The sequence below is a fragment of the Nanorana parkeri genome, unplaced genomic scaffold, assembly GCF_000935625.1.
Source record: "Nanorana parkeri isolate BGI_ZX_2015 unplaced genomic scaffold, ASM93562v1 scaffold1989, whole genome shotgun sequence".
In the NCBI taxonomy this organism is placed as follows: Eukaryota; Metazoa; Chordata; class Amphibia; order Anura; family Dicroglossidae; genus Nanorana; species Nanorana parkeri.
In genome coordinates, this window is record NW_017308257.1 from 206,156 (window position 1) to 229,489 (window position 23,334).

Consider the following 23,334-nt stretch of genomic DNA (forward strand, 5'->3'; position numbering starts at 1 on the left):
AACGAATCATCTGAATTTCCATTATTTCCTATGGGGAAATTCGCTTTGATATACAAGCGCTTTGGATTACAAGCATGCTTCCGGAACGAATTATGCTCGTAAACCAAGGTATCACTGTACATCACTTCCTCCATTCGGGGACAGGAAGAGAGATCAAAGGGAAATCGAGTAATGATCTCCCTTTGATCTGCTGTTAGAGCGTCGCCGTGCCGGTCCCAGCCGCGCCGGCCACATCGGATCATGGACCGGCAGCGGCGACGAGGAGACGGCGGGACAGAGGTACGGGGGGGTGGGGAGGCCGCACACCCGCAGCTCCTGCAAGCAATCGGGCGTCTCTAGAGACCCCTGATCGCTTGTATGTAAACAGCCATCGCTGGCTGTTTACATGCTCGCAGTTTCCCCTCTCGTGTGCGCGCTGAGTGCCGCACACGAGAGGGGGGAGGGGCAGGACGTCTTAAGATGTCCTCCCGCTCCTAGCAGACGTCCGTCCGGCCGTTCACAAACGGCCATGGACGGAAGGTGGTTAACTGTGGGTAGTGTGATGCCGTGCCATTCACTGTGAATTTCCTCCTACCACAACATGCATATCGTGAACTGTGGTGCGCTGCCTTATTGCAAAAAAAGGTCATGAGCGTTTTTCCATTTGTTATAGTAAATTCGCAGCCCATTTATAATGAATGGGCTGCCTTAACACACCTCATGTTAACACCCATGGATTACTATGAATAGCCCCTAAAATAACACACAGGGACCATGGGGAAGAAAAGTAGCCACCCTCCAGAAGGAAGGACAGTGTCGGCACCAATTCAGAGATGATTTGAGTGATATACTCAAATAAGATACAGTTTTGTTTGTAGTTAAGGCACTTGAATGCATTTTTAAGACTTAACTCCTGAGTTTAGTGTCGCATTACATAGCTGTTAAAGTTTGTTTTTACAGATACCTTAAAACACAAGCAAACAAAAAAATTGATGTTAGATTGGCATAGTGAATAACCTGACTTTTTGCTGAGAACACTACTTATTTTTATCTGAGGCATCCAGTGAATGGCCAGGATGTGATTGAGTGCGATAGGCTCTTCTGCTCATTGCCTTTCTCTGCTGTGGTGCTTTGAAACTCTAAATCTGCAAAATTCAGCTTGATGTCCCCGCAGCTGTTGGCCCAGGCGTTTCCTTTTTGTCTAATTTCATCGGCACCCCATGTTGTATAACCATAAACAAATGAGATGACCAATACAATCCAGAAAACTATTTTTCAGCTTGCTCAAGGAGCGATCTAAGGTCTAAATAAAAGCATTGCAGATCCGGCTGAGCTATAAATGCAGTCCCAGTAAGCACATGGGATGGGTGAGAAAAACTGATTGCATTGTTATTGTGTATGTCCACCAAGAGTGGAACTGTTTCCTTGCTGAATATCTCTATTCAGGAAATGTAATCAGTAAAATTGGAGGCAACATTGTAAGCATGCTTCCTATATGATATTTGTGCAAAATGCTTGTATATTTTAATGTTGAATTTAAATATTGCATTGGAGTTGAATTGGTATTAAAGGGGAACTATGAGGTGAGTGATTTACACTTATCCTCATAGCTCGAGCCGACGTGTGACATTGAAACTGTCACATATCGGCTCTATTGATCGGGAAGTGAGGTGAACACATACTGTCGCTCGTTCACTTCCCGGTCATCTCCCTACAGAGAGTGGTGACTGTCAGTCACCGATCCACGCAGGGATTTGCTCCCTCCCCTCTCCGATCCTCCAGCGCTGACTGAAGGAATGGACTGAGAGGGGGAGGGCGAGGGCACAGCTGGCTCTGCCTCTAGATAGGCAGAGCCCGCTGTCAGCCAGCTGGGTGGATCCATCCCGACTGTGGCACTCTCAGTATATAGCAGGCAATAGCCCGTTATATAATGAGCTTTGGGTCACGGAAGGGGTTAGTATATGTCCTCTGTGACCCTAAAGAGAACTATGGCGAAAAAAGGTTACCCCATAGTTCTCTCTTGCGCTCAAAAGGAAGATACGTTTGCATGTACTCAGAAATGGAAATGGTTTGGTACATCAGTTTTTAAGCACTAACATATGCTCATTTTCTATAATACAGATCGATAAGCTAAAGCATTCCCAGAGCATTGAAATTACCAACATAAAATTAGAATCTGCCAGAGCAAAGAATGAAGCTGAGAAAGATAAAGACAAGTTTCAAGGTCAACTCGAAGGTAGTGTATCCCTAAACATAAGAGTGTTTGACAATAATTTAAAACGTGACTTTAGTGTATATTGTGCCTTTTATGAAATGTATTTTAATATAGCAATTTGTAGTGTTATTTGAATAAAATTCTACAACCTCCATGAAAATCATGATATAAGGCTTATTCTGGATTCACCTTAGCTCACATCTACACTAAAAACATGTAAGATTGTAGAAATGGGTTTCCAATAACTGATACGACTGGCTGTTATAAGGCCTTGGTTATACGGGTTTCCGCTTGTATAAGAACAGTGTGTGCATAGCAAGCTTTTACAAAGGATTTGTAAAAGAAGATTTGAACAACCTTTTTATAGAAGCTTTTAGAACAATATTCTTCTCCTGTTTGGGGGGGAAAGGGGGGGTTAAACCTATATCCTAATGGGAGTGCTTACTGTCACTTTACAGGCTTCAGTAGTACTGATTTCCTGCTGCAGGAATCCCAAATATGCTGTTTAGAAGCGGCTGCTGTCACCTGTTTAAGTTAATGATGGGGTGACAGCAGCCGCATTTGAAAGCAGCAGAACGCCGGTGTTCTACCACTTCTCCAGACCAGTGAGATTTCTGGTCTTCCGGGGGCGTGTGAAGGGAGTCCAGAAATCTCACAGGCTACTGCCCATTAGATTTATGGATTTCCGGGGGTGCAGAAGGGAGTGCAGAAATCTCACATGCTACGGCAGATGTGCAGGTCCAGAAAATGTATAGACCCATTGTTAAAACACAATCCCGTAGGCCCAGACATTTTACAGCCACATTTCTTGCCATATAATGTTAATAAAAACTAAAAAATATTACTTATAAAATCTAAATAATATATAACAATAAGCTATAACATATATACCATCTTTATATAAATATACACACAGAGATAAACATGTGTGTAGATATATATCTATACACATGTTTTATCTCCTTTTAGATATTCATGTATGCCTGCCGTAGATGCTCGCCATTTAAAAAAACCAAAAATGTGATTAGAACACTGGCACTTCACATGTAATTGCATGTGGTAAGGAATGGATCACTATCCCTGGCTATGCTTCCAGGGTTAGTGTTCTATTCCTAACCGCATATAATCATATTACTTAAATAGGTGACAGCGAGCGCTTCTGATCAGCATGTTTGGGTTTTCTGCAGCAGGAACTTTGTAGGTTCCTGCAGCAGGAATCTCTATACCTTTTTTTAACAGGCTTATAATAATGCACCTACAAAATGTAGTTAAAAGGAGCTATATAGTTGGCTGAAGTAGCTGCTGTGTAAGGAAAAAAATAAATAACTTTAGAATGGAAAATTCTATTTGCAGACTTAGAAACAGAAAATGGGATTCTGACAGCAACCCTGGAACGCCAAAAGGAGCTTCTGGCTGAGAAAGAGCGCGAGCTAATACGTAAAGTGCAAGCTGCCAAAGAAGTAGGACTTCAGGAAACTGCTACAATCCTGGCTGAAAGGTCAGCAATGGCATAAAACTGCTACATTTACTGTGCACGTACCCACTTGTTTATTCCACTTTGTGTGCGGTCCCCTGCCTTTTAGATTTAGATATTGGCTGCTATATTTCCCCTTAGGATGGAACTAGAAAACAGACTAGCTGAACTGGAGAAGTATAAAGAGGACCAGGACCATCAGAACAACACGGAAATAAGTCAACTCAAAGAAAAGGTTCATATTGCTCAGTTAGCAGAGGAATCTGTCAGAAAGGAACTTCAGAATTTAAGGTTAGATTTCATTTGTAGAAGTGTTTGAGTGCCTATTCTCTTTTTAAGTAGTTGCTTAATTATTCTTACTATAAATGGATTGTAAATCCTAAATGCTGAGTGACTACATCTGATTAATAATGCAGCTTAAAAGGTAAAGTCCTGCCCAAGAGTAAGCACAAGATGCCCACTTTTGTCTGTTAGCCGGAAAGCTCTTCTCTGTGTGCCTCTCTTCAGCTACTGTTACTTTGATACTGAGGCCTGACTTTCATGACTTCTGAACTAGGCCACATCCATTGTCATCTGTTTCATCAATGAGAGTCCCTCAGTGTCCAGTAATGGGGTTGAGGTGGGCCCTGGTAACAAAGTGAGCCTAGTTTAGGTGAACCTTACAAAGATTGGTTTTCTAATTACAGTAACAGCAGATATCTTGTGGTTCTGCTCTTTTACTGTTAAATGTTTAAAGTGGAACTCCAAACAATTAGCTAAATTCTCAGTTAAAACACAATTGTATGTCTATGGCTTTGTAATTTTGGCCAGCCAATTTTGTGATATTCAGACATCTGCTAGTAAGTGCGATCTCTCTCGTTTACCACTATTGCCTTATGGTTGAGCCCCCTACTAGTTGGACAAAGTTGATGAAGATAAGTCATTGTCCAATGAACAGGATGGAGGGAATCCAGTAACCTGCATAGTTGAACCAGAAAATAAGTGTTTTACTTATCTGGATGTGTAGCAAAGCAGAGGTGCATACATCACATTCACTAACTTATTTAAAATGGCTAATTGGTGTGCTTCAAAATAAACCTGTAACAAGAGTATGCAAAGTAATGCTGCGGCTATATATCATCCACCATACAGTGCCACATCTTACATTTACAATGTGTAACTGCTTCCCCTATTTAGCTGGAGCCCGCTTTAAAAAAATAATAAAACTTCTATTTCCAGGAACTATTCCAGGTTTCTCTAAGTATTGAGGCCAGAGACAGATGGGCAAATAGCATTTTTTTAAGGAACTCGGCATTGGCAGTCTCTTCGACTTAGTACAACACGTATTATTAGTTTGCATTGGATCAACTTTTATTACAAGGTTTACACAATCCAGAAAAAGGGAATGTAGGGCACTCACAGCAGATCACTCTTTATTGTATCAAAACAACTTTGCACAAACTAAAAACAATCAAAATCATCCAACCATGATGGTATTTATTGTTTTTGCTAATTTTCTCTTGATACAATAAACCAGAGCGATTTGCTATGTGTGCCCTGGATTCCCTTTTTCAGGATTGTGTGGACTTTGTTTCCTTGGTTGGGGGTACCGAGACCCACTGTGATTACGCATAGGAATAAATGTTCCTCTTCTTATATGCATAAGTATGTGCTCCCACCAGAGACACTCACAGTGAATGCCACAAATGTTTTGAAATATAATATTAAAGTTTTACTTATGTAGTATAATTTGTGTCACTGCAATGGTCTAACTTTAATGGAAACAAATCACAGACATAGGAATATATGGACAGCATGAGCATGCTTGAAGTATCCATTATCATAAAGTTTTTCTGATTTACTGGTTTTAGGACCATTCCTGTTTGCATACACACCTGAGAGCAGTCCCTACACTACTTGTGCATCAGAGATTAACATTGCGTGAGAATAGAGAGAAATCACTGTAGGTGCAGCAGCTGAGAGAAAGAAGGGAAGATCCATTATCTCCTTTTTTTTTTTGTCTGTTGAAACATCTGCCAATCTGGGGACTCTACAAAATGTACATTTCTATTTGATGGGCAATTTAATATTTTTGGTGGTGTTCAAATTAATCTCTAAGCTATAGCTAACCTCTTCTGCTCCTTCCCTTAGGTCTAAACTCCAGCAACAAGTGTTCTATGCAGAACAGATAAAGAAGGAAGTTCATGATGTAGCAGACCTCAAACGAGTAAGGATGCTGATGCATGTACAACATTAATGTTTTATTTATTTATTACAGGTATTTATGTAGCGCCGACAATTTACACAGCGCTTTTACATACTGCACATCAGTCCCTACCCTCAAGGAGCTTACAATCTAAGGTCCCTATATTACTTACATACATACATACATACATACATACATACAGGGCCAATTTAGACAGGAGCCAATTAACCTACCAGCATGTCTTTGGAGTGTGGGAGGAAACCGGAATACCCAGAGGAAACCCACGCAAGCACAGGGAGAACATGGAAACTCCTTGCAGATAGTGACCTGGCCGGGATTTGAACCAAGGACCCCCAGTGCTGCAAGGCAGAAGCGCTAACCACTACGCCAATGTTTTACATGCAGATTACTGGAAGCTGTGTTTTGTTTAGTTAATATCTGTTTTTATTAGCTAAATATTATATAGTATTTATCAGCAGAGGTTATTGTGCAATATATTTTACCCTGACCATATCTGGTGTGTAGAGCCCACCCAGTCCTATTGTAGTAGCTGGTAGGCAATGTCTTTTGCAGCTAGACCTTTGTCTCCCTTTTACCCTCTGTGGTTGTTTCTTCCATACATTTGGGCTCTTCATTTGCTTTCCAGCTACTCTGGTCACATGTAAATTTGAGCTATTAGCAAAATCACAAATAACATATATAATGCAATCTCCCACTAGCACTCGCAAAGCAGTTTTTGTTTTTTTGAGACCCTCCTGTTACATTATTTTTTTACCTGTTAATTCTGCCATTCGTTCTATTATTTTTCCATTTCTTGTAGTAGGGTGACAATGGTTTTTTGTTCTGTAGTGAAATCGCCCAGCAGCCTTGTTACTTTTTGGACAAGACCGTCCTAGATTGATATTTCATTTATGTACGTTAAGTGACAACCAAAGTCTAACTCCATCTAACACTTTTTGAGCAGTTATTGCAGCAGTTTTTTTGTTAATTTTTTTTGGGGGGGGGGCTAAAAGGTTTAAACTGTATAAATAAAAGCCGACTGTTAGAAGCACTGCTATTTATTTAAACGTACCTGTGTCTTCCCCGCGCGCTCCCGTCCGAAACACTTTTTCACACAGGGCCATGTGGGTTTGGATTTTGTTTTCTCTTTTATAACAAAAACCTTCCTTTTAAAAACTGCATGTTGTGTTTACTTGTGTTTTTTTAATCTTTTACTAATATTTAAATTTGTTTCATGATCTGAAACAAAGTGTGACAAACATGCAAAACAATGAAAAATCAGGAATGGGCCAACACTTTTTCACACAACTGTATGTATATTTTAGTAGTGTTATGAATGACTTTTATAATGTGAGCTTCTCTCATTCTAAACACTATGATGTATGTATGTATGTATGTATCCAATCATTTTCAGGTTTTCCCTTTTCTTCTAACAGGAAATGAAAGACTTACAAACTCAGGTAGCATCTTTATCAGAGTCTGAAAACAATCTACTGCGCACAAATGAGAAACTAAGGGAAAGGGTAGAACATCTTCAACAAGAAAATCGCAGTGCTAGAAGCCAGGCAGAAAAGGCTCAGCATGATGCAGAAAAGTGAGACTAGCTTTCATTATGGTTGATATAATATTTTTAAATTATTATTATACAGGATTTATATAGCGCCAACAGTTTGCGCAGCGCTTTACAATATAAGGAGGACATTACAGTCACAATACAATTCAAGACAAGATGGTAAGGAGGGCCCTGCCCGTGAGGGCTTACAATCTAAAATGCAGGAGATGTCTTGCTATAGTTATAAATATTAAGAGTGCTATATATCTTTATTCTGTAACTTACACTGAACTCCAGGTATGCATTAGTTTGCATACTTACATTGGTCCACCTTGGCCAATGTAAGTATGCCCTTGCCATATCTGACCGGCTGCTGGGAATCTTGTGAAGCATTGTAGTAGCCAGAGCTACTACAGTGTTGCTGCGATCTCCCAGATGCCGGTTTCCTATGCTGAGCGGCTTTCCTTCTGCTCTAAAAACACAGGGATTTGGTCACTTGGCACAGCAGCTATTCAGAAACTGTCTGGTATTTTTTTACATAAAGTCACCTCTTCTCCCCCCCCTCAATCCAATCAGATATCACCTTGTATGTTGGACCAATGTAAATATGCAAAACGATGTTTTGCTACAGGGGTGACATTATAAAACAAAGTAGGGGGGGGTCATCATCTTTGTAACCTTAACTCTTTGATGTAACTAAATATTAAAATTTAGTGTGACTCGGTCATAGGCATAGATTGATGCTTCAGGGCCTAGGCGCAACAAATTAGCCAGGGTCTCTGCCTCGATTTGTCCAACATCCCCATACCCCCTTCACATCAGATACTCAACTCACCTTAGACTGCACCATTTTAATGTAAACAGTTAGGATTGTCTATCGATGGTATTGTGCACATACAAGACGAGACTTGGGGCTTGTTCACACCGATTACAGTGCGTTCCAGTGCAGTGCATGCACTATTTTATGCAATTGCACTGCACCGGAATGCAAGCCCCTTCCCGCTCCAGAATGCAGGGGGGAGTTTAGAATGCGATACAGTGATTTCCAGCAGCTAACCGTGCTGGAACACACTGTAATTGGTGTGAACAAACCCTCCATGTATAGTTGCCGAAAACTCTTTTACAAATTAACATTTACTGTCTCAGCACATTAAGGCCCTCCTTTCTTTTTTTTTTTCTTCCTTATTGGTATGGGATAGCTTGAGGGATTCCTTAAGCGTGGTATATTGCAGTGACATGTAACAAATACAGTTTGTATATATTCTCGAATCTTGTGTGATCTCTGTTTTGTTCTAAACATAAATTCTCTATGCATGACATTGCTTAGCTAATAAACCTAATACAAACACTGTTCTTATTTCCTTAAAGCAAAGATGTTGTGATAAGCCTGTTCATGTTACTATGGCTTAATGTTTTTTTTAATTAATTTTTACAGAGAACTTGAGGGGAATAGAATTGAGTGGCTCCAGGAGAAACATAAACTACAGGAGAACCTGTCCCGACTAGAAGACAAATACAAGGAGTTAAAAGACAAATTGCACAGGGCAGCTGTAGCTCAGAAAAAGGTAATTTTGTATCTGAAATCCCATAAAACAATCTTTTAATTGTGAGATGCATACAGGGAGCACAGCCTTCGTGCTCAACATGTCATTTTTCCATCTGGGAATTGCTATATTGCATTAGTCTACCAAATATCCTTGTCAGTGTCATGGAGGGAGTGGGCCCTCTGTGTTTCCAGGCTAATGTAGGGCCGAGGTGCAGAGTCTAAGGAACCGCCCAGTGTCCACTACAGCACACTGCAATGGATGATGGACTTTGCTGCAGACGACTTCCAGGCTGTGACCCTCAGCTACACTTAAACTAGCGACAGTAGACAGCAGTTGGAAACAAATCATAGTACCAGAGCAGAAGGCTCATGTTCAAACAGGCAAAAGGTTAGAGCTGGTGGATAACATGTATAGTCTAGAAACAAGTAGAGGTTACTAATGGGCATCAGAATTGGATCATGGGAACAGCAGTCTGGGAACCGATAATCAGAGAGGTATTTGCACAAGCAATTCCTGATTGCACTGAGCTATTCCAGGCATCACATCAAAGGACGAGTCCAATAAGAACCAGCAGGTGGGAGTGTGAGAACGTCTAAACACATGGACTGAAGTCTTAGGACAGGTTTACATGTAGTTTAAAAGCGATTGCACAGGTACAGATGAACAGTAAACAAGGGTGGGGTGCAGGTAAGAAGCAGCAGACTGATCCTGCAGAGACTCAGCTGCAGGTACTGCTGCAAACTGCTCCACAGGTTGGTGATCTTGAACTTCTGCATATGATTCTGGAGAGAAATTTTCTCTCCAACTACTGTAGGCTCCTTAATGCTGCTCTCTATTAAGAGGTTTCTTATATTTGCATGCTTCCAGGATCGTGTTGGTAGCCCACTGATAAGTTGCACTACTCGTTCAGACTTCTTTTATCAGCACTACAGCACCCTGCATTCATTGTTTTCAGGTGACTGTACTGGGGATTGAGGAGTCTAACGAATATTTTGCCCATGGTTCTGACTAATTAGAATGGGACAGTCCTGTGAATAGCATTGGCAAAGTGTTACAGAGCTGAGAATCCCTTGACTGCAGAATCACAGGTTTAGCAAATGGTGTCCCCAAAATACTGAACTATTGCACCCAATTAATGCCTGTATACAAAACAATATTCCTGGGCAGCTGCACTGCGTTACTGTGTGTTTCCACAGTAACTTTTAAATGTGTGCTTTTGGTAATACTGCAGCTAATATTATGGTGAATTAAACCCGCTGGGTTATTTTAACAGTAAAAATGCACCAAAAGCAACACCTATTTATTTGTGCCTGCTTATTCCCAGTGGTAGGAGAATATACATATTATTATGGCCTATGCTTTGGCTTCAACTTTTAGAATTGTCACAGTCCCTGCTATGACACAAACCATTGAGAGCCTCATTATCGGCTGCTGAGCTGTTCACTGGTTTGTCGAAAGATAGTGGCATGGTGAAGGACGCTATTGCAACTGAAGTTGAGATCCCAATCATATAGTGCATTTAAGATCCCATCTTTCTCAGGTATTTAAGTTGGAATCTTTAATGTTCATTTTTTTCTGGAACAAAGGCCTAAAGGTATCGCTTCACTTTGGTGCTGAGAAATATTCATTTACACCATCATGTCATTGCAAAGTGGAGTATCTAATAGTAAAGAGAGAAAAATGTAAAGTCGTACCTTCTTCATTCAGGCAGTCTGACTAATTATATTCACATTATCAAACCCTAATCTAAGCTCTAATAATAATTAATTGTTTTATAAATGGAGATTTAATGTTGCTTTGTTCCGTAACATATGTGGATTTTGATATGGAAATATTGAAGTAGGGATTTCCTTTTTCACTTTATGCTTTTTTTTTTAACTCATTTTTTTGTATCTTTTTTATCATAGAGAAAAAACATACATGACAACAAGTGTAAAAAACTACAAGCAAGGGTCGAAATTTTGGAGGCAAAAAAAGAGGAACTGGAGACGGAAAAATCTGTATTGAATAGGTGAGTGTTCAGTTTGGCTAGTGTGTAATGGTTAGTGTTTGTGTTTTTGCATGTGTTACACATTTTTCTTTGCATGGGCTGCCTAACAAGCACACATTATTGCTGGCAAAAACACATTAATACAATGCACCAGGACACCAAGGTGTGGATGGGCCCTCAGTGTTTGTGCATTTTAAGCAGACCGCACCTAAAAAGCAAGGTCTGTTTATTCAGTTAGAGCAACCCATTCCAATTTGCTGCAATCCACTGTTAATAAATACCTGTGGGACAAAAAAAAGTTGTCTAACCCCACTGCACCCAACCGCCCTCTTCCCTTGTGGCACCTAGATGAGGGTAACTTCACCATCCTTCGGCAAGATTCTAGGGAATGCTGAGTAGCCCAAAATCTCGTAAGAAGAAGATACTGCCCAGTGTCGTAGCATCATTCCGCAAGATTTCAGGTACTCTGCATTTTTTGGTCACTTGTCAGAAGGTTGGTGGCATCACCCCCTGCAATATGAAACCCAGGGGAAGGTAAGTATATTATCTAACTCTCCCAAAGGACTGCAGTGGTCTCATTACAGTTATGTAAGGTTCTAAGTCTACTTGATCCAAAATCTAAACTAAAGACTTTGAAGACTTCCGTTGTTTGCAGATATGTATGTAACTGAATTTTTCACTCATGCTTTAGGCAAAACATTTCTCAAGAAGAGTATGTACGTCTACAGAGAAGGCTGAAGGACCTCCAGCGTAGACACAATGAGTTTCGCACTGTAATACTTGGACCAAACATTGCCACATCTGGCTTTCTGCATCCAGCCAGTTACCTGTCTTCCACACTGGTTCCAGGTGCTGAGTTTTCTGTCCATAGTGTTCAGGTAAACAATGTCTTCACCTTCATTGACTTCATAATAATAATAATAAACCTTTTTGATGATTATTTTTACAACATTGTAAGGTGCATGTACACATGTTGATACAAATGTATAATCCAATATGTGCACAGCTCAGTTTGCAATGGGTAAATTCGCAGAAAATCTGTTTTTCACTAAAATTGGAATACATGTTGAAAATATATTCTATAAGGACTGTTTGCCACTGATTGGACTAACTGCAGAGCCAGAATGCAGGTACCTTGTGGTGCAATCATGTTGTTGATCTTTATCCCGTTTTCTGTGGGCCACTGGTCATATACATTTAATAGCCCACCCTGTGACTGGACAGTGTAAGGAGAATCTGCACAATGATGAGTTTATCTGTCACCTTGCTCACTTCTCTTATCAGCATGCTCCTTGCACTGCAGCACACCAGGCTGGCTCTTTGTGCTGCTTCTCTCTCCTGTCCTCTGGTCACTGCTTTACAGCAGACTGTGAGAGACTGTTTACAGGCCAAATTCAGATACCTAGTAACACTAATCTAGAGAGGCTGAGCCCGCTGTCAATCAGCCAGCAGGGTGGATCTCGACAGTATTGTCTGGATCTGTCCCAGCTGCAACGCTCTCAGCATATAGTGGACAATAGTTCGCTATATACTGAGTTTTGGGTCACCGGAGAACACCGTATATGTCCTCCCATGACCCTGAGGATAATTATGGGTTGCCCCATAGTTCTCCTCTAAAGTAGAATGAGAAAATAAGTGGAATAGCTTAATCATGTTTTTACTTTATCACAGTATTGTCTTTCTTTCAGGAGGAACAACATCAAAAAGAGCTTTCTATGCTTCGAAAAAGACTGGAGGAATTGGAAATTGCACAGGAGAGGCAATTAGAAGAACTTGCTCCACCTATAGAGCGCAATAAGGTAGAGACTGGAGGCTCAGGACATCGGCGCAGGAATACAGAAGAAGAAGAAGAGAATAGTGCCTCAGGCTAACATTCAGGACACTGTACACTAATTGTTGTTTTTTTGTAATTTGTCTCCATGACTGTTTTTGTATAGCTTATTAAAAGTGTAGTATACGTTTTTTATTTTGTTTTTATTATAATGTGAAATTTCTATTAACTACATCACAGAAAAAAAGATTATTGTTTACATGGGTATAATTTGCCAAACATGAAATGCGCACTCTGTGATCACAGTGATCATATGGCTTTTCATAACAATTAAAGGAAACCTGAGAGAAATATGTAGTCTGCTGTTGGTGGCCTCTTCTGAATATACCAGTCACTTGGCTGTTTTGTTTCTTCAGTCCTTTTTTGTTTTGATTTTAGAGTCTTATAATTGTCCTTATGTCTTGGGACTCGAGGTATTGAAGGGGGAGCATAAGCTTGACAAAGAGGGGACTAGCATTATAAGAAGGTCAACAATGGCAGCATACAATTTTCTTTTAGTACAGGTCTCCTTTGAATGTGATCATTTTACAATAGCTATTCACCCTATCTCTTTCTGTGTGCCGTAACATGCTGTGATAAAAACCTGCCATCACCAGGACAGCGGTGTGTTGACAGAGGAAACAACTTATCGGTGAGGATTGGATTTTGGGGTGCAGAAGAATGGTATCCTGTATGTAGGAAAGGGGAGTATCCGTCTCTTTCTGCTGCCATGGCTCCAATCAGAAATATCCCAGATAAGTTTAGCTGCGTTACATCTATCAATGTCCTGTGATAATTCAATGTACCTTATATACGAATGATGTTTATTATACAGTGTGAACTTTTGTAATGTATGTTTCCACTACTTTTGTTTACTGCAAGAACTAAGTCAGGTATATTAAAAATGTGCACTTTATGAAATATTAAGTCATGTGGTTTTTTTTTTATTATGTAATATTGTACCTTTTGTATTGTGCCATGACAGCTTTCATATTTATACGAAGGATAATATGTGGATACATTTTAACACTAAAGAACACCATCATTTTAAGAATTACAGTATAAGTAGACTTATTTTAGAAGCCTAGAGCAGTGCTTCCAAACTTCTATTTTATGTACCCTTCTTATGACTACAGATATAGTAGAATTGATTAACTATTCCCTGCCGTATGTACTTTTGTATATGCCCTCTCAAAATGTATCCTTTTATATTTTAAAGTGACAAAAAAATAAATGATCTGGTTTTTATGTAGAAGTTTTTAAACTTTCAGACTTTATTTTGCCATGCAGATTCGCTCTTTACACTTGTCAGAATTCCCCTTGGGTGTACACCTATCGGATGTGGGAAACCTGTATAGGGCTACAGTATATAAGTAGTGTTGCTTTTCTATACAGCAAGAAGATAGTTTTATTTAATACAGCTTGAATGGAGAAAACTGTTTTAGATTATGTATTATATAGGCATAGCTGTGGTTTACAGATCTACTGGTGGATTAGAACTCTACTACTTGGGCAGTGTTGCTCCTGCCAGAACCTGAATGTTAATCAGTCTGTTTCAGTAGCACATAGAAGAGGCTCACTCTAATTGCTATCTTTGTGTGTGTGTGTATAGTTGCTAAAAATCCGGATAGAGGTGTAACCTGTGTCAAGGTGTTTCTGTGGATAAACCTTGTTACTTTTAGAAGCACTCCACAAGGTGGCACTATTGACACTACAATAATAGTTAAATGTTGTTTGTTCATAATCTGTGGCTATGTCCTAGACATAGACTATGCTGTGTTCCTTTCCTGCCTTTATGTGTTCGCCTGAGGAGGATATTTATAATATCATGGTGCTCCCCCTGCCTCCCCCAATTTTTGGGGGCGTTAACTGAAATGCATTGAGATTAAAAACAGAGCTAATAAATGAGTGTACTTAGGAGCAGTTGACAACTGCAGGGTCAGGTTTGGTTGTTTCGATCCTGTTGTCAGTCATTCCTGCGGAGCTGAATACATATGCTTGAGATTTATTGTATTTACCTTCAAGACTGTTTTCATTTACTCCATTCATTTCCCAAGCTTTACAACAGAACATTCTCATGACATGGCAAAAAAACCCCAACCTTTCTCTGGACAAGGCGATCAGGCTGAAAGTGCAAACAGGGGGAAACAGGAGGGTGTCGTTGGTGACTGAAGAGGAATCTATCCAATGCTATGCTGTATAGAGTGATCTCTGGGGTGGACATTCCAGGAGTGTAGAAGTGGCAGATTGGGGAATGGTATCTCCGTCAGCAGGAGCTTTGTGATATATGACTGCCTTGGGGGACACCGGATGTGGATCTGTTAGTGTATTAGTTCAAACAAGAGTCTATCTTTCTGCTTAACTCTCGTGTGCACACCCGGCGTTTTTTTTGTTTATAACACTTTATAATGCCAATTCAGTACAGTTAGAAACACTTTTTAAGATGTAGTAGCTGAGGATTTGTTCAGGCTACACAACACATCTTGTTCTGTTACGCTTTCTAATTTAAATGCTGTGGAATGTGAAACTATTCTCGTTATCCTACTATGCTGCTATCCTAACTATCCTCCTATGAAAGTGAAGAAGAACATACAGATGCAAAGCTAAGGCCTTATAACAGCTAAAGGACCACAATTGCATCAAAATGTTTAATTCTGATAACTGAAAGTGCTTAAGATATGCAATGATTAGTATTTGAGTTCCTGTCTTTTTATGTTACATGGCTTTATATATTTTTCCTTCCGTTTTGGGAAGTCCAAGCCGTCCAGTAAAAGTGACAGAGGCTGGGACAAAATGCAATAGTTGACCTTTATTGTGTAATCTTCATGGATACGACAAAGTGGCTTTACCACCAGTACTAACACTTCACCTCTTTAATGTAAATGAATTCATGCCAACAATATTACTGGCACTGCTGCTGATGAATATCATTGAAAAGTCCTTTGTACAGTTTGTCTTTAAAAACTTAATTTGAATAATGGCTTTTAGATTTAAAGGAAAACTGTACTAAGAGAAAGCCTGTGTCTGCCGTTGTTGATCTCCTTTTTTTTTTTAATCTGCTAGTTACTTTCTGTCTATGTCATCAATACTCCAAGAAAGTCAGTGCTTTTGATTTGCTAGTCACACCATGCTATATTGCATAAGACTACTGAAAAGTGTTGTAAATCAGTCCAGTAAGTGTAGATATTCAGTAAAATGTTGCTAACTTATTGGGCCATTCACAGATTTCATAACCATCCTCTCTGCAAACCCAGCACCCTACCCTTTTCACTTCCAGTCTCGGTGGCTGATGTTACAAGCTGTCATTTCACAATGACAAGAGCTCCCACTTATCCAGCAGCGTAACAGTCATGGGGGGGGAAGGCTGCAGAGAAAGCTTCTCATTGATGAAAGGGAAATCAAGATATGCTCCTAACAATGATGACTGCAGCTCCTATTGAAAAACACATGCGCAGAGAATGCTCTTGAGGCCTTGTACATATCGACTTTAGCTTGTATAGGAGTAGTATGCACAGCAAGCTTTTGCAAAGGTTTCTGCAAACTTCAAGCGGCTTTGTTGGTTGCTTTAACTGATGTAATTTGCAAATCAACGGTCACACGTTTGATCTACGTATTAATTAAATAGTAAATAGAATGTAGAAAGTGTTACATTATGTTTTCTAAATGACACTTGCAGATAGTCTGCAAGTCTCATTTTCACACAGGAGCAACTGCATTTTGACAGCTGCTCCCTTTTTGTGGTACATAGCAAGTCTCGGCGGTCATTTTGACAGCTGGGAATTGTGGGTAAAAGCAGTGTCGGGTGAGAGAAGCTTAGTGTTGGTGATACACCGAAAAACTTAATTGAAGTTTTTCAGGGCTATAGAAGTGAATGTAAATACAACATTTTGGTGGTTTCGCAGTTGCTGTGTGATTTATAAATAAAATTTTTCCCCTGAGATAAAAAGGCATCAGTATTGCCTCCTGAATGCCTCCAAACTACCACTTAGCTGCTCTCTGAAGATGTTCCACTGCGGATCACTTTTCAGAGGGGTGGTAAAACCTGCCACCCATGTGAAAAGAGGCATCCAAAATTGATTCACAAAGTGATAGCAGTAGCATTAGTGGAATGGCAAATATTAGATACAATGTTACAAATGTTTCCAGTTGCATTACTTTTGTTTTTCAAAAAATAAAATAAATATCAAACTGATTTTAAAACATGGTGAAATACCGTTCTCAGCGTTCTCGCTGTTAATTAGGTTTTATGCATGTGAACTTTGGCAATAGTTGGTTGGCAGTGAACTTCATGTAACGTTTGTATAATATGTAAGCACTTATAAACAGAATGCAGAACTGTTTTGCTAGAATTTTTGGGTCTACATCTAGTTTACTCGTATCTTCATTAAATCAGACAAACAAATCATCTCATCTTGTCTAGTGTTAGCTTTACTGTTTACGAAATCATCAATGTAGAAATATCCAGTTTATTCGTAGATGAGCACATACAGCAGCCATAAATGCTGCCTCCATTCTACATAAGACACAATGCTCTATATATAGTTGGCTGTTGCACGCTCTCAGCTGCAATAGAATGGTGATTTAACCATGAAAGAGCATGGTGTGACACGGACACTATAGGAACTGAGCCATGCAGACATTAGCAGTGACCAGTGGTCATACAAAAATATATTCGAAGGCTACCTGTCAGTGCAAACTCCTGTACTGCAAATTGCTGTCAGTAAAATCAGAAACTAATTGATATTTATGATTAAAAAATACAAATGGCTTAAACCACAATACATATACTGTACTGTGTGTGTATATACAGTAATATATACTGTATCTATCTATATATATAATTTTGTTTTCATAATAAAAAAGGCATAAGGTAAAGTATGATTAATGCAAATTATGCAGGGCTTTATCCTTTTGCTTCTTTCACTGATGTAAAAAATGACATTTAATAGACCTGAGGGCCCCCTAATGAAGATCCAGAAACTGACTGCCAAAATGATAAACACAGCAAGAAATGTGTTCTAGCTCCTTGGAAATTCCCAATAAATTGCTACAGTAAATATGTAATAATATAGTACAAAAAAATGTAATAATATAGTTGGTGTGAGATGGTTACACAAAAATGTTAGTGCGAAAAAATGCACCATAATGTATATACACTATATTGCCAAAAGTATTGGGACGCCTGCCTTTACACACACATGAACTTTAATGGCATCCCAGTCTTAGTCCGTAGGGTTCAATATTGAGTTGGCCCACCCTTTGCATCTATAACAATAGACATGTGCACCGGCAAAACATTTGTTTAGTTTCGATTCGGATTTTGCATTATTTTGTTTTTCGGAATTCGGGTCCGAAAGTCAATTCATTTTGGATTCGGATGAAATTCGTTAGCGGTAGTCTGTACGAATTGAGCATTCTCTGCGCATGTGTTTTTCATAATCAGCTGCAGTCATCATTGTTCGGAGCATATCTTGATTTCCCTTTCATCAATGAGAAGCTTTCTCTGCAGCCTTCCCCCCCCATGACTGTTACGCTGCTGGATAAGTGGGAGCTCTTGTCATTGTGAAATGACAGCTTGTAACATCAGCCACCGAGACTGGAAGTGAAAAGGGTAGGGTGCTGGGTTTGCAGAGAGGATGGTTATGAAATCTGTGAATGGCCCAATAAGTTAGCAACATTTTACTGACGATCTACATTTACTGGACTGATTTACAACACTTTTCAGTAGTATTATGCAATATAGCATGGTGTGACTAGCAAATCAAAAGCACTGACTTTCTTGGAGTATTGAAATGTATTGATGACAGAGACAGAAAAAAACTAGCAGATTTAAAAAAAAGATCAACAACGGCAGACACGGGCTTTCTTTTAGTACAGTTTTCCTTTAAATCTAAAAGCCATTATTCAAATTAAGTTTTTAAAGACAAACTGTACAAAGGACTTTTCAATGATATTTATCAGCAGCAGTGCCAGTAATATTGTTGGCATGAATGAATTTACATTAAAGAGGTGAAGTGTTAGTACTGGTGGTAAAGCCACTTTGTCGTATCCATGAAGATTACACAATAAAGGTCAACTATTGCATTTTGTCCCAGCCTCTGTCACTTTTACTGGACGGCTTGGACTTCCCAAAACGGAAGAAAAAATATATAAAGCCATGTAACATAAAAAGACAGGAACTCAAATACTAATCATTGCATATCTTAAGCACTTTCAGTTATCAGAATTAAACATTTTGATGCAATTGTGGTCCTTTAGCTGTTATAAGGCCTTAGCTTTGCATCTGTATGTTCTTCTTCACTTTCATAGGAGGATAGTTAGGATAGCAGCATGCCCTGTTTCCCCGAAAATAAGACCTACCCTGAAAATAAAACCTAGTACTATTTTTGGGAATTGCTAAAATATAAGACCTACCCCGAAAATAAGACCTAGTTGTGACCATTCCCAGGGCCGGTGGTGGCATAAGGGGAACTTGAAGAGCCGCGGGAGAGGCAGGAGAGAGTCAGCGGTGCCAACGAAGCCAGCCCTAGATGAAGCGAGGCGGCACCGGGGGGAGCAGAGCCGCATAAGCAGATGCCTCCTCTATAGCGCCGCCTCCTGTCACAGGTGGAGTGATACCAAATGCACTCCGCCTGCGAAGAATCGATAGTGAAAGTGTGCTTCGCCCATTCTGGCCAGCTATTGGTTACCAAATTGCTCTAGCAAAGGTTCGGCACCCCTTATTGTCCTGATCACCATATTTGTGTACATGAATACATGTAGACTGTTGTACATGAATATGTATGGATTGTAGTACATAAACAAATTTAAAAAATAAGACCTACCTCGAAAATAAGACCTAGTGTGTTTTTTTGAGCCAAAAAAAATATAAGACAGTGTCCTATTTTCGGGGAAACACGGTAGTAGGATAACGAGAATAGTTCCACATTCCACAGCATTTAAATTAGAAAGCTTAACAGAACAAGATGTGTTGTGTAGCCTGAACAAATACTCAGCTAATACATCTTAAAAAGTTTTAAAAGGTGTTTCTAACAAGGGTCTGGTATGAAAGTTAAAGGGGACCCCACGTTTCCCCCCCTTTTTGGGGCTGGGTTTCTACCTTAAAATGCCTACCAGACCTAAAGGGCCTGGTATGGATTTTGGGGGGAACCCCACGCTTTTTTTTTCCCTCTTCTGCAGATTGTAAAAATAATAAAAATAATTTTTTTTGCTCAAATGTCACTTTGCAGCAACGAACAGACGAAATGAAACAACAATTGGTACAGACTACCGCTGATCAGGTGATAATTTCATTGTTGCCAGTGTTGGCGGAGAGCAGAGACACAGAACACTTCCCACTGCTCTGAAAGCAGGGTGAGCACAGACAAAAAAAAGGTTGTGGTTCTCTGAATATTGACATTCATATTTACAAATCTAAGGTTAGATTATCACTTGATCGTCACCATCTTTGGACACTTTTCATGCTTTTTTGTGTGTGATTGATGCTTTTTGTGCATTTTTAAGCTTGAGCGTTTGCCAATGGAAATCTAGTTACTAGGATGAGTAGACATGTTAGGTATGAAATTGGCACATTGTCCAGGAGCTCCCTTTAAAAGTCTTTTGGGTCCAAAAATGCACGATCATGCCTGCAAAGAAGCTCCTGTACTTTTTGCTCCTGCAAATTATTTAGATGTGAATGGATACAAAAGGATAACATAGAAATCTGAGTGTGATTGTTTCTACCATAGAGGGTTTTATTTAAACATAAATCAGCTTTGTCTCTGAAATGATTTACTAATTATTAAATCAACTATAGAAACTGTTATTTAGTATTTTATTTGTCAAAATCATATACATTGCAATGTGTATTAAATATGTATAGTAATGCAAGAGGCATTCAGGCTATTAAAATAGGGGAAGAACAATGTTTAAAGTGAGGTAAATATCAGCAGCCCATCAATAACAATCTTTCTTTTTTTCTGCGTAAGGGACCAGTAAACTAGCTGGTTGTTATGGGTCACTGTGCTTTGCATATAATTATTACTTAACTTGATAAGCATTGGTCCCATCCAAGCATATGCATATTTGATCAGCAGCTTGGCAGCTGATTAGCGTAAGCCATATTACGTAAGAATGCCCTAACCAAGTTGTAGCTATAGCTAAAAAAAGCAGATGAGTGAGGTAGGTAGTAATAAAAAATGTAATTTTAGAAATGGTAAATAAAGTCTTATTGCACTGCCTATGGTCACTCCCAAGTTAAAGTGTATCTAGCTCCAAAACCAAAATGTAATATATTGCAGCTTCCAAGTCCTAAAATGTGGAGGCTGCATTAGTTTCCTTCTTTTATTTTTTTTCCCCCTTTATTTTTACCTGGTGATCTTGCCAGTAACAGACAAATCCTGTCCTAAGAGGACAACACTCATTCACCGTACATTCCTGTGCTGTACATGGAAAAACAGTGTTGTCATTCTAGACTAATATCCTAATTTGAACTACAAGTACCTCCCCCCTCTCCTTATATTTAGGGATATGCCCAGGTTAGGACTGAACCCGGTACAAACTGAAGTTCCTCCAAACCCAGAAGGAAGCTCCTTCCACTGCTGCCCAGTCAGCTGCAGGCGGGGAGTTCTCCTCCCGCAGCTGCACGTAACCAAAGGAGTGGTGTGCTCTGAAGTCATTTATGGCCACATGGGTATATTTGGTCAATGACATTGCCATATTAAGGTAAAAATCTCACCGCAAGCATCCTGACCCTTTTTTATGTCCTACTGCGGAGTGGGGAATAACGTGGCTCCCAGCTATTTGGACCCATCTCACTTCCATGTTCGGAGGAGCTCAGTTCAAACCAGGTTCAGCCCGAAGCTGAGCTCACCCATATTCATTTGCACTACATGGGGGGGAGATCTTTGGTACATCACAGATGAGAACTGGGAATACCGATAACAGTTCAGTACACAGGAAGTTACAAGGACACTGAATTTATATCAGGATCAACAATATATTCCATTTTTGTTCTTCGGTTTAGCTATATTTTACCGATATACAAAAAGCATATACCTAGATGGTAAATTACTTTTATTAGGGTTTACTCATTGAAGAACCTCTGATGAGAGAATCCAATTCCTGATTTATATGCCGCATACTATTTTAGAAAATGACTGCTCCATCAAAGCCAAACCGCACACGTTTTGTTTTACAAGAGTCCACATAAACAACCTGCGTACTTTTAACAGAATTTATACTTTTGAAATAGTTATTTCCGGGAGATTTGAAAATATTGTAGTTCACTTTTTCTTTTGAACGTTTTGGTTTAAAATGGGCTGGCCTCGACCAGTACCATTGCCATGTTTACAAACTGTTGTTCTGTGTCATAATAAATAATTAGGGATGCACCAATACCGGTATTTCAATATCGAGTACGAGTAACAATATTTTCGCCGATACCGAATACTGATACCGGAAGTCCCATTAAGGAAGTCAGGCGGCGTGTAATGACTCGCCGTCCGGCTTCACTATTAGCAGGGAAGCCAAAGGTGACGAGAAAACATGGAGCCGGCTTTCTGGCCAATCAGGAAGCCGGGCGCTGTGAAATGACGCGGTACCCGGCCTCCTGATTGGCCGGGAAGCCGGCTCCATGCTCCCTCGTCATGAGGTGACGAGGGAGCATGAAGCCAGTTTCCCGACCAATAAGGAAGCCGGGCAGCGAGTCATTGGCCGGGAAGCCAGCTCCATGCTCCCTCGTCATGAGGTGACGAGGGAGCATGAAGCCAGTTTCCCGACCAATAAGGAAGCCGGGCAGCGAGTCATTACACGCAGCCCAGCTTCCTGATTGGCTGGGAAGCCGGCTCCATGCTGCCCCGTCACAAGTTCCTTCCAAACTGACTCCTTTAGAACATATACTGTATATTTGCAACAGATTTGGAAAAATTATATCTATTTCAGAAGCACTATTGCAGCTGAACCTCAGGCGTGTGTCTAAGAAAACACCACTTAAAGCTTCCTCTAATTCCCTGTACAGAAGCACTTAGACTTGGAAAGAGCGTGCCAGCACAAGAAGCAAAAACAAATTCTTCTGCAGTGCATCTGTGCTAGAAAAGAACAGGAAGAGAGAGCAGAGTGATGACCTTGTCAGTTTACTGCTGCTTCTTCCTAGTCTGATCAGAAAGCTGGGGTGAGTTTTTACCAGTGTTCTTGACCATGCTGCACTGCTGATTCATTAGAAGTTGAGGATCTGGCTGAACTGCCTGGCACAGCTGGCTGGATGATAAGACTAGCTGAACAGAATTAAAAATATATTGGCAAGTAAAACAGTTTATGTCTATACAGTGATTTAGTTGTTTTCCTGCAGTTCAGCTTTAAATGCAAATTTATTTAAAGTGGACCTCCACACATATAGAAAACCTATCATCATAGACGAGGATGCTGTAACCCTTGGCCCATTCCAAATTCCTGGAGGCTTCAGGGCAGTCTCCCCGCAGCCCCTAATCTTGTGTATGCATAATGGGGGGGGGGGGCACTCAGGGTTACCAGGTACTGACAGCCGTCTCCCAAATACAAGATAGTGATATAATTATGTTCAAGAAAGGAAGGTGCTACAGCCACA

The 23,334-nt window shown here is 40.1% G+C and overlaps 1 protein-coding gene across 1 annotated transcript in view; it reads left to right on the forward strand.

The window, feature by feature from the left end:
• Nucleotides 1-12,813, forward strand: part of CEP83 (centrosomal protein 83) — a 32,318-nt gene extending 19,505 nt beyond the window's left edge. The window contains exons 8-16 of the mRNA XM_018572293.1: nt 2,101-2,215; nt 3,548-3,692; nt 3,810-3,959; nt 5,799-5,874; nt 7,290-7,447; nt 8,841-8,970; nt 10,860-10,963; nt 11,634-11,820; nt 12,631-12,813. Coding sequence (XP_018427795.1) covers nt 2,101-2,215; nt 3,548-3,692; nt 3,810-3,959; nt 5,799-5,874; nt 7,290-7,447; nt 8,841-8,970; nt 10,860-10,963; nt 11,634-11,820; nt 12,631-12,813 — 1,248 coding nt within the window. The remainder of the gene's footprint in view (nt 1-2,100; nt 2,216-3,547; nt 3,693-3,809; nt 3,960-5,798; nt 5,875-7,289; nt 7,448-8,840; nt 8,971-10,859; nt 10,964-11,633; nt 11,821-12,630) is intronic.
• Nucleotides 12,814-23,334: the final 10,521 nt, after the last annotated feature.